The following is a 14,603-nucleotide window of genomic DNA, read 5'->3' on the forward strand; positions in this document are numbered from 1 at the left end:
AGCAATAGCTTTGATAGTTTAGGAGAAAAGTTGACCTAAACATAAAACTTAACCAAGAAATCTGATATTTTCTAAGTACAAAAGGGGCCATAAATCTTGCAAAAAGCAAGATGGAGTTATGTTTCTTGCTATACAGGGTCAGCTTATGATGGTGAACAAGTATTCCAAGTTTCAAAGCAATAGCTTTGATAGTTTAGGAGAAAAGCTGACCTAAACATAAAACTTAACCAGGCAATGCCGACGCCGACGCCGACAACCGCTCAAGTGATGACAATAACTCATCATTTTTTTTCAAAAAATCAGATGAGCTAAAAAAGAAAAAATAAGTTTCAAATCTATATGCCTTTTAGAAATAGCTGTATGTACTTGCACGCAAAACTTTAACCAGAATTTTCTAAGTCCAAAAGGGGGCATAATTTGGCCAAAATGAAAGTCAGAGTTATGGGACTTGCTGCTATCAACTAGTTTTATTACGCCGAAGACACATGTGAAGTTTCAAATCAATATCTGCATTAGTTTTGGAGATAGTAACTTGCATGTAAAACTTTAACCAAAATTTTCTAAGTCCAAAAGGGGGCATAATTTGCTCAAAATACATGTCAGAGTTATGGGACTTGACCCAGAGAGGTTGGTAATTGACCTAGAAAAAGAAAAAATAAGTTTCAAAGCTATATGCCTTTAATTGATGGCTGTATGTACTTGCATGCAAAAACTTAACCAAGGTGTGACGCCGACGCCAGGGTGAGTAGAATAGCTAGACTATTCTTCGAATAGTCGAGCTAATAAAAACTATCAATCTAGGAATTTCCACAAGTGTATGAACTGCAAACATCAATATGGTTATATAATTTTTATACAACACAATCATCACTTTCCATACACTTCACTAGTTCTTTAAAGCTACTCGTCCAGTTTGGGTCATATTTTTTAACATGTTCATTTCCACCAAGTTACCAGGCCAACAGTTTCACAGTAGATTTTTAAGTTTCTGCTTTATACATATAGGGAACAAGCCAGCCCTGAAAGCCCTACATCGCTTACCCAACCTAGTTCTTACCCCAAGGTAACTTAGTACTAAATGGGACCTAGATTTCACAGAGACAAACATTTTAACCATGTTTTATGTAAATCAGGTAGATCATTACCAAAGTTGTTAAATGATTTGACAAAACTAGTTTCTGACCTTTAATAGGTACCCACTTTTGAATTTTACCAAGATTTCATACAGACTAACATTCTGACAAAGATCTAAGATGATCGAAGTGAAAAAGTTGCCTCTAAAGTGTTAACAAAGATTTTTCTATGATCTGACCTAGACTTTCCCTCATGACCCAGTTACAATTTCTCCTTCATTATTCAACTCTTACAGTAAAAGATCCCACACCAGATTACAGTGTGAACATTATTCAACACTAACAGTAAAAGATCTCACACCAGATTACAGTGTGCACATTATTCAACACTTGCAGTAAAAGATCCCACACCAGATTACAGTGTGAACATTATTCAACACTTATAGTAAAAGATCCCACACCAGATTACAGTGTGAACATTATTCAACACTTATAGTAATAGATCCCACACCAGATTACAGTGTGAACATTATTCAACACAACAGTAAAAGATCCCACACCAGATTACAGTGTGAACATCATTCAACACTTAACAGTAAAAGATCTCACACCAGATTACAGTGTGAACATCATTCAACACTTACAGTAAAAGATCCCATACCAGATTACAGTGTGAATATTATTCAACACTTAACAGTAAAAGATCTCACACCAGATTACAGTGTGAACATTATTCAACACTTAACAGTAGAAGATCCCATACCAGATTACAGTGTGAATATTATTCAACACTTAACAGTAAAAGATCTCACACCAGATTACAGTGTGAACATTATTCAACACTTACAGTAAAAGACCCCACTACAGATTACAGTGTGAACATTATTCAACACTTAACAGTAAAAGACCCCTTACCAGATTACAGTGTGAACATTATTCAACACTTAACAGTAAAAGACCCCACACCAGATTACAGTGTGAACATTATTCAACACTTAACAGTAAAAGATCCCACACCAGATTACAGTGTGAACATCATTCAACACTTAACAGTCAAAGATCTCACACCAGTTTACAGTGTGAACATTATTCAACACTTACAGTGAAAGACCCCACACCAGATTACAGTGTGAACATTATTCAACACTTAACAGTAAAAGACCCCACACCAGATTACAGTGTGAACATTATTCAACACTTACAGTAAAAGATCCCACACCAGATTACAGTGTGAACATTATTCAACACTTAACAGTAAAAGATCTCACACCAGATTACAGTGTGAGCATTATTCAACACTTAACAGTAAAAGATCCCACACCAGATTACAGTGTGAACATCATTCAACACTTAACAGTAAAAGATCTCACACCAGATTACAGTGTGAACATCATTCAACACTTAACAGTAAAAGATCTCACACCAGATTAGAGTGTGAACATTATTCAACACTTAACAGTAAAAGATCTCACACCAGATTACAGTGTGATCATGATTCAACACTTAACAGTAAGAGATCTCACACCAGATTACAGCACAATAATTCAACACCAATAGTAAAATAAAAATACTTACTTGTATTGGCAGTTCACAGAACTGTGTAGGAAGTTTCCGAAGAGAGCCACTAGCAATAACCTCAGTGTTTCCATGATCTATAAATACCACTTCCACTTGGTCTTTGTTATCACAGTTAACAACCTGTGCACGATACCAAGACTCATCCTCTGGATACAGTGCAGCAACTAACATGTCTTTTATAACTGACTCTACTGACAATTGACTGTCAGTACAAGCATTATAGAAGTCATACATTGTGATCAGCAAATTATCCAGTTTCACCTTTTCATTTTCTAACTGAACCCAAAATTTGGAAGGAGATTCAGAATGACTAACTACAACTTTAACTCTCTGCTCAACAGCCAGTTTTTCACTTTCCAGTTCATTTATTTTGTCTGTGATATCATCAATGTTGACATCTGGAACTGTGCCTTGAACATCTGTGTCTTGAGGAACTTCTGTTTACACATAAGAATTAAATACCAATATAAAATGTATGAGGGCAGTAAATGAAAACTCCCTTTTAAAACTTTTTTTTCTGTAATTATGAGAAAATACATCAACAGAGTAGCAAACTAACAATATACACCCCTCACAACAAATTCCTTCCGACTTTTTAAATACTTATGCTGAAAAGACCAGTCCTCAATTTTTTAAATTTCAATCTGATCAAGGGCCGTTATTCCAGACCACTGACTTTTTAGCTGGATAATAAACTTGGTCAAGACAATGGTGAAAACTGGATAAGAATTGCTCAAGCTACCAAGTGGATACTGTCAAACAATAGTAATTTAATGGCTATAAAGCCTGGCTGAGAGTATCTGCCTGGTTATCAATTATGTACAAGACATTGTGACCAAGAACAGTGGATACCGGGTAAGAACTATTCAGTAAATAAGCGTACAATTGTTGCATATACTACTAAGGGCCATCATTCCAAAGCCTCAGAGATAATCCAACCGGTTACTGAACTTGCCCAAAGATATTATTCCAATATGGTGACCCAGTTTAATGAACACTGTTCCTGTTAGTTGACACTGGACAACTGTTGAGTGATTCCCCAGCTTTTATTACTTAAGAGACATGTAGGATGCAACCACTTATGGAACCTGGCTAAGAATTATTACACCCATAAACAATTTTGGGAATTCGTGACCGTATCAAACAGTACTACTATTTTCTGGCAAAACATGATTGCTATATTGCTATTAGATGGAAGTGGACTTTCATCACTTTGCTACATGCAGAAATAGCAGCATTGTAACAGATAAATAGAAAATAGGAAATAAACATGGTTCTACCACAAATCTTTGATAGAAATATTTGTTTTTAAGGTTAAGGCATCACCACAGTCTTAAATATCTGTTCATATTTTCAGGCAGAGTATTTTTCTCTTTAAAAATTGCACTAAAGCCAAAACAGTTGGTCAAATTATCATCAACATAGAAGCATATGATGACATAGAATACATACACCGCTTGCAAAATGTTTGAGTCTCGTTTAGACCTAAAGTTTACCCCAATATATTGAAATCTTACTCCAAGTCAAACTCCATTATAACACATATTACAAGGACAAAATTTAGTTCTTTTTGAAGTATAATATGTATACTACAAACTCTTATGGATTTGTTGTCAAAATTATTCCTGGTTATTAGATTAGACACAAAAAGACAACCTAATGTAAATTTTAATTTAAAATGTTGTTTGTACATGCATTCCTGACCACAGCTAGAAGGTAAACCAGTCCACAATAATCCTATAATATTACCTGTTTATGTGAAGCACATGTGAACAGATAAAACAATTTGAATAAATTGATGGCGTTTGGATTTTTGTGCATACTTCAGTAACCAGGTATAATTTTAACATGATTTCCCAAGACTTTTTTCTTCATGGCCTGCTTTACAACTGGCTGTAATTATTCTTTACATGTACTGAATAGATATCGAGTTTGACTGCAGTAAAATTGCAAAATTTTGTCATTTTTGCCAGAAAAAATATCAAACAAGCAAATTCAATGAATTGGTATCCCCCGCCGAAAAGGTTTGTGGTGAGGAATGGCAAAAAAAAAAAACCTAGCAAAAAGTTAAGGATGTTACGAAGAAGCAAATAATTTCATTAGTCAAAATCATTTTAACAGAAATTGAGCGCTTATTTTTGGGGGGGGGGGGGGGGGGGACGGTACAAAACATCACATGTTGATTATAAATGTTGATGGAAAATTAAAAATGAAAAAAAAAATTGGGGGGGGGGGGGGGGGGGGGGGGGGGCAGATACATGATCGGTGTAGGTGGGCATGACTACGTGGAGAGTGAGGTGGGGGAATGGTACAACTTTGCACGTTGATAAAATATTCATGGAAGATTTGAAAAAAAATTACTAAAAACGAATATTTGGGGGGGGGGGGGGGGGGGGGGGGGGGGACCAAGGCAAGGTGGTTTAATGGTATTCTGCCAACTGGTTGGTTTGTTATGTACAAATCTGTGGGTTTTTAACACTTAAGGAGTATCTTAAGAATTATGTATTGCGGCATGTCGCAAAGCTGGAAGTTATTCAGTATCGATTTACGAAGTCGAGATGTGACGACAGACTTGTTGGCTTTGTCATTATCAGGTCTCTCTGGAAAGACAATCAAAAAAACTTGGGCATTGCGATGTGATCTGTTTTAATGTTTTAATAATGTAGATAATAATGAATAAATTGCTGCAGAAACGCTTCCAAACAATGTTGCCTTAAAATGACGTCATTGACGTCATGACGTTACGTGTCAGTTACCGCGCAAAATTAATAGCTTTTATCTTGAAAGTACGTAATTCTGTACATTTTCTTTATTTTAACTATTTTCAAATAACCATTATTTGCTGAAATATTTTTTATGAGTCTTTTGCTCTGAATAATAATCAATATTTTGCTTCTTTTATGTAGTTATATTGAAATGTTATGCGGAATGTAAGAAAATGGATGATGGCAACCAATGTTATTTGGAATATAGTTGGGTGAAAGGTTACTTGTTACGGCCATTTTCAAATAAAAAGTCTAGCAGTTTGATTTGTAATACCTTTTTTCAGGTTCCATTGATAATTTGTTACTTACATACTAAAAACTAAGATCTAAAATTGTTCAAATTTCAGTAGAAAATTGTGGTTTCTTGAATTGAATTGATGTTACCATGGAAACGAAGCCCGTGACCTATGTATCTAAATGTAAAATTCAAAAGCGTTGACACTGGTCTATTTAAGAAACACAGCTTCAGCTTTTCATTTTCATTTCAACAATATCCATGAGAATAATAGCAGCACGCTGAACGATTTTTCCATCAAAAATGGCAGACGAGGGGTACTGCTGTACGTATTCTAAGCTGTGAAATTTGTTGAATAAATGCAAATAACACGAAAATGTAACCTACGTTAGAAATAATATGTTTTAAAGCTACATCAACTAAAAAGATAATCTTATTCAATATTTTTTTTAAGAAATCACGACAACAGCAAGATATAAGCTATTTTAAACATCTCTGTTGCCATGGTTACTTTAAAATTTAAGGAAAATAGGGTACCATGTAAAGTGCTTGGTATTTTGCTAATAATATTACCCAAATAGTTCATGTTGGTCATTAACAGAATGGCACTGAAGCCGTCGGGAAAACCCCTATTTTTATACATAGCTGTTTAAAAATGAGAGAAAATGCGTTACCATGGAAACACGAGCCCCGCGACATACACATTTTAAGCTTATATTAGAAAGATAACGTGCATACCAGTAAAATGATCAATTATGCAGACTTCTACGGATATCAATGAAACTAAAATACACTGAAAAGTGTTAAATATCCGTATTTTCCTTCTTCTTTCAATATGAAATACCTTTGGAGGGTCATGTTCTTCAAACCTAGATAAAAATTGAACTTGAAGGGACAGAGACAAACGAAATTGAGATTGTAGCAGTTAAAACTTCATATTACACGAAATACAAAAACATGCTACGGTTCAACTAATTCGAATTTACCCTTGTAACAAGGTATCCTACCTCCTTAAAGGGCAATAACTCTTAAGAGAAACTGAATCAAAAAAAAAATTGACGAGCATCATCGCAATATGCTGGTTCATGTTTATTTCAAGTTTTATGAAATTCTATCTGATAGTTACTGAGAAATGGCTGCAGACAGACATTTTTGGGCATTTTTCATTAAATCAAGGGCAATAACTCTAAGGGAAATTGACCAATCCAAAAAAAAAACTTTACGGGCAGCATTGCAGTATGTTGATTCATCTTTGTTTTAAATTTCATTAAATTCTACCTGCTAGTTACTGAGAAATGGCTGCGGACGGACATTTTTCAGTAAATAAAGGGCAATAACTCTAAGGAAAATTGTCCAATCAAAAAAAAAACTTGACAGGCATCATTGCAGTATGTTGGTTCATGTTTATTTCAAGTTTCATGAAATTCTACCTGCTAATTACTGAGAAATGGCTGCGGACGGACGGACAAATGGACGTCGCACACAAGAACGGACGGACGGACAACGCCATTTCAATACCCACCTCTCGATTTCATCGGCGGGGGATAATAAAGGCATAATACAGGTAGTGAAATGCACATCCTTTTACTTGCGTATGTTCACATAGCTATTTAGAACATAATTCTGACAAAATAATTTACTTTACTGTTACCATTAATTTTAATCATCTTTTATTTTTATGAAAATTTGCATGTAAAATTTTGAGTAATGGCCGCCACTGTGGCGATGCCTTAACAAACCTGCAGATTCCACTTGAACTTCTACATGGTCATCTTCTGTTCCACATTCTTCAACCTGCTTGTCTGATTCTCCAGTGAGTATCTGTGCAATATCTTGGTGGTTCTCGTCCTCTAGTTGTACTTCATATTGTGGTGAACTTGTAATGAAGGTGACTGTAAGCTCTTTATCTGCTGTCACTTCTCGCAGTAACTCGACCTGACTACTGTTCAGTTTCTTCAGCCCTTGAAGTCCACATGCATAAGCCAGTGGTGGTGTTACTTGATGATCTTCTGGTAAAGCCCTCAAGTCAGACGTCTGCTTCACTTCATCACTATTTCCATAATCCACAAACCTAACCGTAACATAATCATCACATGTAGATGTCACAACAGCTCTATACCAACTCTGATCTTCTGTAAACCTTGCACAAACTAAGTCTCCTTTCTTCACTGCTTCAATGTCCAATGGTTTGTTAGATTCTAGTGTCTGTACCTTATCAACCTCAGTACTGAGTGTGTCTTCCTCGCATACTAGTTGTATATATAAAGTTCCACTGTCATCCACATGTGAAACATAGCATGATACACTGTCAGCTGGAACAGTCTGTAATGTAAATTGTCCTTTTTGTTTACTGGGAGATTCTATTTCAGCTATTACACAAGCATAACCTTTCTCCAGCAGTGCATCAACAACATTTGAACTATCCAGTATCAAACAAACATTGCTTCCAGTTAAGAACTGACACTGTAGTACTTTCTCCGATGTATGAGCTTCAAAATACACTCCAGACTCCTCACTCCACTCTCCTTGTGCTGGTTTTACTTTGTCCAAGTTACATCTGACTGCATATGGTGGAATTTCTGCAATATCATCTTCCAGTTGTCTCAGATTTGTAATAGTTGTTTCCTCAGAATTTCCATAGTCTACAAATAGTACAGTTACTTTATTTCCTTCAATTTGTGTAACTTCAGCTCTATACCAGGCCTCATCTTCAGAATATTTAGCACATACTGCTTGACCTTGTAACACAGTATCTATTTTCAGACTATCTGCAGACGACTCGTATATCTGTGATATTTTTTCCATCAACTGATTAAGCTTTTCTTCCTGGTCCACTAACTGCACAAAGAAATCTCCCGGAGAGATTACATGACTTACATAAACATCTACAGTCTGCACAGGTAATGTTACCTTATTGTATGACAGATGTTTACCTGGAGTCTTACTTGTTGCTCTTGTGCTTCCTTCTACCCTCTTTGCTACTCCACTCTCAACTAAAGCTTCAGCTATGTCAGTATTATCACATTTCAGTATCACCTCTGATCCTTGGACTACTTCACAACTCAGATCTTTTCCTACTGCTAATTCTTCAAATTTCTTGACAGAATCTTCAGACCAATCAACATCCATTGGCACAATACCTTCAAGGCTACACTGCAAAACAAATGGTGCTGCTTCAACAAATGGTTCAGTAATTGATTTTATATTATCAAATGTTGTTGCTTCCAAGTTCCCATAATCTACAAATTCCACACTACAGTTGTTACCATCAATCTTGACTATCTTAGCTCTGTACCAACAACCATCATCAGAAAACTTGGCACAACATGCCTCGCCAACTTTAGGTGATAGAATGTTTTGGGCTTCTGTCTGGCAGTATTTTGATATTTCAGCCATTAGCTTGTTCAATTGACTTTCTTTATCAGCCTGCTGAATGTAGAACACACCCGCATTAATTATCTGAGTGACAAATACCAAAGTAGGTTCAGTGGGCATCTCTGTCCGAGGGTACACTAACACTTTTTGTTCTGATTTCTGACTAGATGCAGCTACTACTGCAGGTCTAACAGGGGAAGCCTTTGGGGTAGATCCCGGTTCAGACAAACCCAACTCTTCTCCTACATCCTTCCCTGATGGCAACGTTAAATGTACTACAGCACTATTGTCTAGTAAGTCAACAACTGTTGCCTGAACCTCTTGTTCACCAATTAATTCTGTAAACTTGGTAGTCAACTGATTACTTGCTTTGCTGGAGTTCATTAATTCGCATTCGACGGCCTGAGGGGGCAGTTGTACCAGTTCTTCTGTCAGTTCACAAACATCTGATTTAAGGACCTTCTCCGTGTTACCGTAGTCTACAAACAATACCTCTATGCTATCTGGGTAGGCAGCTGTTACCTTGGCTCTGTACCAGCTATCATCCTCACTGAATTTAGCAGCACAGGCCATGTCCATTGGGAAATCCTGTAAACCTGTTCCTGATTTACAATAGGTTTCTAACTGTGCCATTACATCTTCCAACTTGGCAGCAGTTTTCACAGGCTGGCACCAAAAACTTGCCACAGAGTCAGTGTGAGAGACAAACACACCTTCAGTTGTGCCTACATTCAGTTGTACCTGGTTACTGTATCTTAGGGTTTGCCCAGATGACTTTGCTGAACCAACACTTACCACTGGTGATGTCTCTTTTTCGCCTCTCACTACAGCTGCTTGGATCAATTCTTGTCGAACATCCACTCCTTTAGAAACCAGTTCAACTGAAAAGTGTCCCTTAGAGATATCCACAACTTTACACTTAACTACTTCATCTTTAACTAAACCATCCATAATATCTCTAGCATCAGCAGTCCACTGTCCAGCTTGTAAAGGTCGAACCCCAACAAGTTTACACATTAGAGCATGAGAACTTTCCTTTAATAGTTCATCTGTTGGAATACGGACAGACTCTACCATATCAGAGTTGCCATAGTCAGTGAACCGCACTTTACATTTACCACCTGTCAACTTTTCCACATATCCTCTGTACCAAGCTTCATCCTCTGTAAACTGGGCAACAACAGCTTGTCCTACAATAAGAGAGTCTGTTTTAATATCTGCTCCAGCACCTGTTGTAAGCTCCTGTATTCTCTCAACAAACTCAATCAATTCATTTTCTTGGCTGACAGGTTGGATCCAGAACTCTTCAGGATTTTCAATCCATGACACATAAACATCAAGTTCCTGCCCGGACTGTAAACTCGGTAATGGATATGGGTTTTTCACTATCTGTTGTTTTACTGGTGATGATTTCATACTTCTGAATCTGCAATACCCTTTCTCACACATAACTTCCGCAATATTCTTCTTCTCGTCCAGATTTTCAAGATCAAGTATGTGGGTCATATCAGAGGTTCTATTGATCACTTTTGCAACAAGATGCTTGTCATGCGTAAGGTCTTCAAAGTCTTCTATTGCCTTTTTAGTCCAGATTTTATCAGTTGAAACAATATCATCTAGGCCACATTTAATCCCTTGTGTTTTTAGAGCAATGAACTCTGGCTTCAGTTGTTTTAATCTGTCTGCTGCCACAGTCTCAATATTTCCGTAATCAACAAACTGAACCTCAACATTCAGTTGAGATGGAGTGATAATTTCTGCTCTGTACCACATGTTATCTTCCGAAAACTTGGCCGCACATGGCATCCCAATCTCTGGTCTCTCTAGACTCAAATCACCTTCAGGTAAACTGTTATAAAACATGTTCATTTCTTCCATGAGTTGTTCTAGACTTGGACAGTTCTTCATTATCTGACACCAGAACTGTTCGGGGTTTGTTACATACACTACATAAACATCAACAGTCTCTCTTGTATCCAATGTCAGTGACGAGAATACAACATCTTTTCCTTTCCTGCTGGTACCTGAACCATCCCCAGCTTGACTAGTTATCTGACTGGTAACTGGAGATGCTTTTGTGTCCCAATCATCACCACCACCACCTATATCCCTCTTCCCGAAACCACTTGACTGACGACCAAAACCTGTACCATCACCTCCAAAACCGCTTCTCTTTCCACTGCTCCCACCAGCTGACTTGCTACTGCTATCACCACTGCCCCAATCATCTTCTGAAGATTTAGTTCCAAATCCTCCTCCACCTCTGGCACCAAACCCTCTTCCAGAATCTCCCGGCTTACTTCCAAACCCACCTCCATGAGATGCACCATCTCCACCTCTACCTCCAAAGCCGCCACCACCTCTAGAGCTAAACCCTCCACTGGAACTGCCTTTGCTTGTCCCATCACCCCAGTCTTCAGATGTGGTATCAGCTCGGGCTCCAAACCCTCCACTCTTGTTCCCAAATCCACCACCACTGGATCTGTCACCACCCCCTCCAAATCCCCTTTTTGGTCCTGCACCCTCTGAAATATTACAACATGTCTTTATTATACCTAGACTTCAATGTTAAAACTGATATGATTCAACATGGAATTGATCCACTTATTAATAGTGTAAGAAGAACCTAGCTACCTCTGCAGATATTATTTCAGGAACTGTTTGCTGCTTGGACATTTAGAACATAGCTTCTGTAAGCTAGATGGATAGCTTCTTTATATATAAAGTACTTCCAATAGCAAGTTCGGTTTGCAAAAATTAAACATGACATGTATTTTATATTTACTTGACCATTTGTAACAAAACCTGTCATGTAGATATATGATAACAGAAGTACCCTGTCTTGACTTTAAAAAGGTATATGAGATCCAAATTTCATATTCAACGCTTAAACTATTACCACATATAGTTTATATAAACATATAATTAACAAGTTTATGTGCATTGACAGTACTATGCATTTGGTTTAACACGGTACACACTGTATACATGTATAGGTAAACACATAATGAACTTCGCCATTAAAAAAAAGTATTACTATGTGCAAATCAAAGTAAACTAGAAAATGCTTTTGTAAAAAAGCGCATGTCTCCCCCAATGCAAAGTCCTATAGGCAAGAAGTCAATAGGGGTCAGGAGCGAAAGTCAAAGAGACACTGATGGTTGGCTGCAATAAGGATCATCTACTTTGCATGTCCAGTCATCCCGCTAAATTTCAACACTCTTGGCCTAGTGGTTCTCAAGTCACTGTTCAGGCTCCTGTGACCTTGACCTTTGATCAAGTGACCTCAAAATAAATAGGGGTCATCTACTCTGCATGTCCAATCATCTCAAGTTATTTCCAAAAAATGATTTTACATGAACAGGCCACTGTGACCTTGACCTTTAACAGGCTGACCCCAAAATCAAAAGGGGTCATCTTTATTCTACTCTGCATGTTCAATCACCCTATGAAGTTTCAACATTCTGGGTCAAGTGGTTCTCAAGTTAATCATCGGAACTGGTTTTCAATGTTCAGGCCCCTGTGACCTTGACCTTTAACGCAGTGACCCCAAAAACAATAGGGGTCATTTACTCTGCATGAACAATCATCCTATGAAGTTTCAACATTCTGGGTCAAGTGGTTCTCAAGTTACTGACCGGAAATGGTTTTCAATGTTCAGGCCCCTGTGACCTTGACCTTTGACAGAGTGACCCCAAAATCAATAGGGGTCATCTACTCTTCATGACCAATCATCCTATGAAGTTTCAACATTCTGGGTCAAGTGGTTCTCTAGTTATTGATCGGAAATGGTTTTCAATGTTCAGGCCCCTGTGACCTTGACCTTGGACGGAGTGACCCCAAAAACAATAGGGGTCCTCTACTCCAGCAGCCCTACAACCCTATGAAGTTTGAAGGTTCTAGGTCAAATGGTTCTCCAGTTATTGCTCGGAAATGAAGTGTGACGTACGGACGGACGGACAGGGCAAAAACAATATGTCTCCTGGGGGAGACATAATTACTGATAAATTTTAGACTGTTAGATCAACTGTACAAATAAATGACAGTTCATTCTAATCTCAGTTGTTTCAAATGATAGTTCTACCCTAAGCTGTTTCTGTCAATGACAGTTCTACTCTCAGCTGTTTCTATCAATGATAGTTCTACTCTCAGCTATTTCTATCAATGATAGTTCTTCTCTCAACTGTTTCTATCTATGTCAGTTTTACTCTCAGTTCTTTCCATCAATAACAGTTCTACTCTAAGCTGTTTCTATCAATGATAGTTCTACTCTCACATTTTTCTATCAACGACAGTTCAACTGTCACGTGTTTCTATCAATCACAGTTCTACTCTCACGTGTTTCTATCAATGACAGTTCTATTCTCACCAGTTTCTGTCCATAATAGTTATACTCTCAGCTGTTTCTATCAATAATAGTTCTACTCTCACCTGTTTCTCTCACAACAGTTCTACTCTCAGCCATTTCTATCAATGACAGTTCTATTCTGAACTGTTTCAATCAACGATAGTTCTACTCTCAGCTGTTTCTATCAACGATAGTTCTACTTTCGCCTGTATCTATCAATAATAGTTCTACTCTCATCTGTTTCTCTCACAACAGTTCTACTCTCAGCCATTTCTATCAATGACAGTTCTACTCTGAACTGTTTCAAACAACGATAGTTCTACTCTCAGCGGTTTCTATCAATGACAGTTCTACTCTCAGCTGTTTCTATCAATGAAAGTTCTACTCTCAGCTGTTTCTATCAATGAGAGTTCTACTATCGCCTGTTTCTATCAATAATAGTTCTAGTCTCGCCTGTTTCTATCAATGAAAGTTCTACTCTCACCTGTTTCTATCAATGATAGTTCTAGACTCGCTTGTTTCTATCAATGATAGTTCTACTCTCGCCAGTTTCTATCAATGATAGTTCTACTCTCGCCTGTTTCTATCAATGTGAGTTTTACTCTTGCCTGTTTCTATCAGTGAGAGTTCTAGTCTTGCTTGTTTCTATCAATGATAGTCCTACTCTCACCCTTTTCTATCAATGACAGTTCTACTCAGATGTTTCTCACAGTGACAGTTCGACTACTCTCAGCTGTTTCTATCAATGACTTTCTAAGTTATTTTAAAATTGTTCCACTCTGTTTCCATGGCAACCAAAATTATGTATGAATCAATTAGATATGAAGAAATCTGAAGAAGCACTACCCAAGAACATTCCTGTGAAGTCTGGTTCAAATTGGCTTGGTGGTTTACGAGCTGTTCTTTAAAGAAACTGTAGATGACAGACTCAAGATGTACATGCAACAATCGCAAATGCACAACATGTGAACTTAATGCTCAGGTGAGCTAACAAAACAATACCTGCACAGGATATTCGAACTTAAAAGCTCTGAAGCAAAGTAAGTACTGAATTCTCAAAAATTACCTTTAGGAGGGTTAGTACAATCTCTGGCCATGTGTCCACTTTCTCCACACTTATAACAGTCTCTACCACCTCCTGAACCACCAAATCCAGCTGTAATATTAAAGTTACCATACATACACATCCACTGAGAAAGGGTTCATACAGACTAACCAAACAAAATTAT

The 14,603-nt window shown here is 37.5% G+C and overlaps 1 protein-coding gene across 6 annotated transcripts in view; it reads right to left on the minus strand.

Annotated features, from left to right (window-relative positions):
• LOC123524421 (uncharacterized) overlaps positions 1 to 14,603 on the minus strand; it is a 146,787-nt gene that overhangs the window by 55,681 nt on the left and 76,503 nt on the right. For all 6 annotated transcript variants that reach the window (XM_045302613.2, XM_045302612.2, XM_045302610.2 and 3 more), the window contains exons 13-15: positions 14,441 to 14,530; positions 7,391 to 11,551; positions 2,649 to 3,088 (exon numbers count right to left, since the gene is read on the minus strand). In XM_045302613.2, the coding sequence (XP_045158548.2) occupies positions 2,649 to 3,088; positions 7,391 to 11,551; positions 14,441 to 14,530 (4,691 nt within the window). The remainder of the gene's footprint in view (positions 1 to 2,648; positions 3,089 to 7,390; positions 11,552 to 14,440; positions 14,531 to 14,603) is intronic.

Source organism: Mercenaria mercenaria, chromosome 3, assembly GCF_021730395.1.
Source record: "Mercenaria mercenaria strain notata chromosome 3, MADL_Memer_1, whole genome shotgun sequence".
Lineage (NCBI taxonomy): Eukaryota > Metazoa > Mollusca > Bivalvia > Venerida > Veneridae > Mercenaria > Mercenaria mercenaria.